Source organism: Geotrypetes seraphini, chromosome 10 (assembly GCF_902459505.1).
Source record: "Geotrypetes seraphini chromosome 10, aGeoSer1.1, whole genome shotgun sequence".
Taxonomy (NCBI): domain Eukaryota; kingdom Metazoa; phylum Chordata; class Amphibia; order Gymnophiona; family Dermophiidae; genus Geotrypetes; species Geotrypetes seraphini.
This window is the reverse complement of record NC_047093.1, coordinates 107,957,796-107,962,738: the sequence shown is the minus strand read 5'-3', so window position 1 is coordinate 107,962,738 and position 4,943 is coordinate 107,957,796. Positions and strand designations below refer to the sequence as shown.

Sequence of the window (4,943 nt, the reverse complement as noted above, 5' to 3'; positions counted from 1 at the left end):
ACTGGTGAAGGGTATGGAGAAACTGGAATACGAGGATAGACTTATAACACTAGGATTGTTCTCCCTAGAGAAAAGGAGACTGCGTGGGGATATGATCGAGACCTTCAAAATACTGAAAGGAATCGACAAAATAGAGCAGAGAAGATTATTTACATTGTCCAATTTGACACAGACTAGAGGACATGAAATGAAGCTAAGGGGGGACAGGTTCAGGACTAATGTCAGGAAGTTCTGCTTCACTCAGAGAGTGGTTGACGCCTGGAATGCCCTCCCAGAGGAGATTATTGCGGAATCGACCGTCCTAGGCTTCAAGAGCAAACTAGATGCATATCTCCTTAAGAGAGGCATATAAAGATATGATGGACTATAAATTACGCCAGGGTACACCTGGCAGGGCCTCCGCGTGCGCGGATCGCCGGACTTGATGGACCAAAGGTCTGATCCGGAGATGGCAGTTCTTATGTTCTTATGTTCTTATGTTATGTTCTTAAATGAATTAAAGTAATATGTTAAAAGAAATAGAAGGGAGGAACCGTTAAACAATAGAATTCAGTTAATAAAAAACACAGGGGTAAAATCAATGGAATAAAATTTAAAATCTCCTCATCCCTCCTCTTGAGTAGACATATTCAGGTCTTCCAATCTCTTCTTGTACATCTTTTGGCGCAAACCCCATACCATTGTTGTTGCTTTTCTCAGGTCCACTTCAAGTCTTTTTACATCTTTAGCCAGATATGGCCTCCAAAACTGAACACAGTACTCCAGGAGGGGGCCTCACTAATGACCTGTACAGGGACATCAACACCTCCTTTCTTCTGCTGCTTATTCCTCTTTCTATAAAGCCCAGCATTTTTCTGGCTACTGCCACTGCCCTTGTCCTGAGAGCTCATAGAGATAGTAATGCAAACCACTCCAATAGGGCTGTGTTTTAAAGAGAAAAACTGCTCAATTCTGAAATCAAATATACCTTAAAACCTCAACAGTGTACACAAATTTGTAATAACAGACTGATAAATTGTGCTAAAAGCAGGGAGCAAATGTTAACACCAAGCTCGTTCATACTTTATAACGGGAACCAAACAGTACTAAAACAAAAATGTAAAGAACTGCATTCAACATGATCTTTTTTTTTTGGGGGGGAAGGGGAGGGAAGAACTCTCCTGTCCTGGGACCACCAAGCCAGTCGGGTTTTAGGAATAGCCCTAATGAATATGCATGGAGCAGATTTGCATGCCTGTCACCTCCATTATATGCAAATTTCTCTCATGCATATTCATTAGGGCTATCCCCCAAAATCCAACTGGCCTGGTGGTAGGACAGGGTTGGGAACCACTGCTGTAGACAACAGTTAATTGGAGATATTCAGAATCTGTCTTCTTGAACTCAGTCTAATGAAATGTGTGACATGTGTCTCAGAAAAAGGCACCAAGAGCAGAGTGGACAAGAAGTGTTGCAAAATGTTCTATAGTTTCAAGCAAAAGAAAATAACCATTTATAACAGGGGTAGGGAACTCCGGTCCTCAAGAGCCGTATTCCAGTCGGGTTTTCAGGATTTCCCCAATGACTATGCATGAGATCTATTTGCATGCACTGCTTTCAATGCATAGTCATTGGGGAAATCCTGAAAACCCGACTGGAATACGGCTCTCGAGGACCAGAGTTCCCTACCCCTGATTTATAGAGATTATTAACTTTTCTCCTTGTTAGCAGACTATTCATTGCAGGTTAAATGAAGCCTGCTGAGGTAAACACTTGAAACACAGCTGCTGACAGTCACAGAGGGCTTATTGAGACAGCACTGGAAATCGAGAGAAGCACTTACATTGTTATATATTAGAACCCATTGTTGTTTAATTGAATACCAGCCCAGTGTCAGCTCAGAAACCACATGCAGCAGCAGCAGCTGCAATGTTTCTGGCTTTATCCTCCAAGAACTATACAGTGGCAGTCTGGCAAGGACGTGTGTCTCAAGGTCTAAAAATCACTAATTGGTGAAGTCGATTCTTCAGATTGTTATGGTCCATGGTTGAATAGCCTCTGAAAACCTGATTCAAGGAAGAAAGTTCTTGCACCACAGATTCAAAACAGATATACTGAAATTCATAGGCTTTGAAGAGATATATAACACAGAGTACAAGGTTTTAGGATGAAACTATAGTAAGAGAAAATTGAAAACTATCTATTGGATCCTGTCTTGCCAAGTGGGTAAAGCACACTTGAGGGGCAGCATTCACAAACACCCAGAGTTTTCCAATTTTCTCAGGGCTTTGGGATACAGAATCCAGCCGATAACCATTAGGATGATAACTCACGAGTGTGGCTGATTATATCCTGCCTGACCATGGAGAATAGCAACTAAGTCTATAGAAGAACATTTTTCATTCCTATAGCAATGAGCACCACTATACTTTAGATCAATTAACCAATTTCATATATGAAGCAAAATTAATTCCTGAGAGAGAATAGCTACACTTAACCCATCCTTCTCATGCAGTAAGGGGCTCATTTTTCTACTTTGCGTTTATCAAAAGCTGATAGCAACAGGAAGGAAAAGGCATATAGATGACATTCCTGATATATTTTAATATGTTCAATGACTTTCGTGAACTTTAACTGTTTTACAATGCTTATTTTTGATAAACTTCAATAAATAGATTGAGCTAAAAAAAACCCAAACAAACCAAACAGAAAAAGTGAAAAATTAATAGCTTTATTTCCTCTACATTGCTCCCGTGGCTCAGGATATAGATCACTGTGCTCCGAGACATGACACATCTGTGCAAAACTTGCTTAAACCCTTCATAGTACCATTACATTAACTTCCATGTCACATCTTATAGCCTTTAACAGAGCCACAAATATAAATCTATACAAATATCTCAAACTTTAAAAATAGTGGCCAGATGCTGGGATTCTCTTATTAAATAAAAACACATTAAAATAGGTTGCATTAGACTTCATATATAGCCCAGCACTGGGTACCTGATATACACTGCTTTTGTAATACTGTGCATGATTGAACCATAAGCAGATATCATGTCAATTGAGTAATCCTGCCAGATCCTGCTCTCAGCATAAGTCATGCAGCAGCAGCATTACCAAGCAGTTAAAGAGTGGCCACAGACTTGGCAAGAGGTTATTTCAAATTCCTTTGTTAGCCACTGCATCTTATTTCTCCCCAATTTATAACCCACAGCGCTAAGGACATTTTACCCCTCCCTATCTTCTGATTTACATGATACAAAGGCTAGCCCATTGCCTCAACTACTTCAACGGCTGTATAAGAATCATCCACAAACCCCCTTCCCATTACTCCAAATTAGAGGTATATGATGTATGTATGTGTCGCTCCAGCCTCTTTTAAGATTGGCCCCACGAACTGAAGTGGAACCACTACCTCATTCCATTCCCACCTAAGAATACATTAAATGTGTTAGATACAAAATATTCCATTAAAGTCTACTTTTTTGTTTGTTTCTGCTCAAATGCCAGAACTCATGAGCAAGCGTCTTTCACATACATGGAATTGTTGTGAGTTTCTCTCATATGAGCAGCCCAGTAACGTGTTTGCATCACTTTTAACACACATCATTAGGAATAGCAGCTAAGACTCATCAAATTTGTGTCACACGTGGCCTTGAACAACTTTGAGAGGATATGTTAGATGAAATTTGCAAAAAAGTCAAGATATCAACTCAATTTCTTGGGATAGAAAGATAGTGTGAAATCCAGGAATTTAAGAGATGACGCAGCAGCACTTCTGACAGCAGCAGGGACAACATTTGCAACAGCAACATGCCGCATCGTTTTCCATATCCTTCAAGTCCTTGTTGCGATGGGCCAGATCAACAGTGTACATTGATTCTGGGTGACCTCCATTTGGGATGTTCTGGTTACCATAGGGATTATAGGGCCTGCTCCAGGATTCCTGGGTCGAGATTTTGTCCCCTTCCCAGGTGCTGGCAGACTGACCAGATATATATCTCTCCATCACCCAGGGCGAGTATGAGGGAACAGAAGGCACTGCAGCAGGGTTAGAAATCACAGTATCAGAGAGATCCTCACCCAGATGTCGCCTCACAAAACTGCTGTTCAGCTGGGCCCGGGGAATAGTTACATGACCATATGGATTTTCAATGCCAATGCTTTTATCCATGTTAGCACTAGTAATGCAAGACAGATTCGCACAAATACTAAGATGAAAAATCCAGCAGTGCAGTCCAGAGGGCACACCTTCAAAAAGACCTAAACTGAGTTCAGTGCACTGGGACTCACTGGGTCTTCAGTTGTATCCAGGACCTCAGTTCAACTAGGTGCTAATTTCCAATTCTGACCTACAAAATACAAATACAGAATTCTCAGGAAACTTTGAGACATACCCAAACATACAAAATATAGCTAAGCTTTATTAAAAAAAAAAAAATACATCCACTCCTTATAAACCAGAGGGCGACCAAAACTAGGATTCTCAGTTTTGACCAAAACTGAATCAGCAGCTGAATTTGCTGTTTGGTTTTGGCTGAAAACAAAACAACAAAAGCACCTCCCCCCTGCACAAACAGCAGGTCCTCCCGGGTCAGCTGCTGCCAGCCTCCCCCCTTCCCCCAAAGCAGTATATCTTCCTAGACCAGCCAGCCACCTGCCCATTCCCCAACCAACCTCCCCGAGCCTACCTTTAAATATCCTTGTGGCCTTTTCTGGCTAAGAATGATCTCCCAGTCACTCTTGCCCCTGCCAGGACCTCCCTGTGGAAGTCTCAGCTACCACTTTGGCTGAAGAATCTGCAGGGGCAAGCATGACTAGAGCCACTAGGGCATTTAAAGGGCCTTTAGAAGGTCGAGCAACCTTGGGGTGGGATGAGAATGGAGGCTTGCTTTCAGCCAAAAATTCACTAGCATTTTCAGCTAAAACCCCGACCTGGATTTTGGACTTGTTTTCAATGC

The 4,943-nt window shown here is 41.7% G+C and overlaps 1 protein-coding gene across 1 annotated transcript; it reads right to left on the bottom strand.

Annotated features, from left to right (window-relative positions):
- Positions 1-3,736: 3,736 nt before the first annotated feature.
- CYSRT1 (cysteine rich tail 1) lies at positions 3,737-4,156 on the bottom strand. The gene has a single exon (XM_033962280.1). It carries the CDS (start codon positions 4,154-4,156, stop codon positions 3,737-3,739), a length of 420 nt encoding a protein of 139 aa, XP_033818171.1.
- Between the last annotated feature and the right edge of the window lie 787 nt (positions 4,157-4,943).

Bases quoted from the DNA above. Each gene is read 5' to 3' on its own strand.
- CYSRT1 (XM_033962280.1), bottom strand. From the start codon at position 4,156: ATGGATAAAAGCATTGGCATTGAAAATCCATATGGTCATGTAACTATT.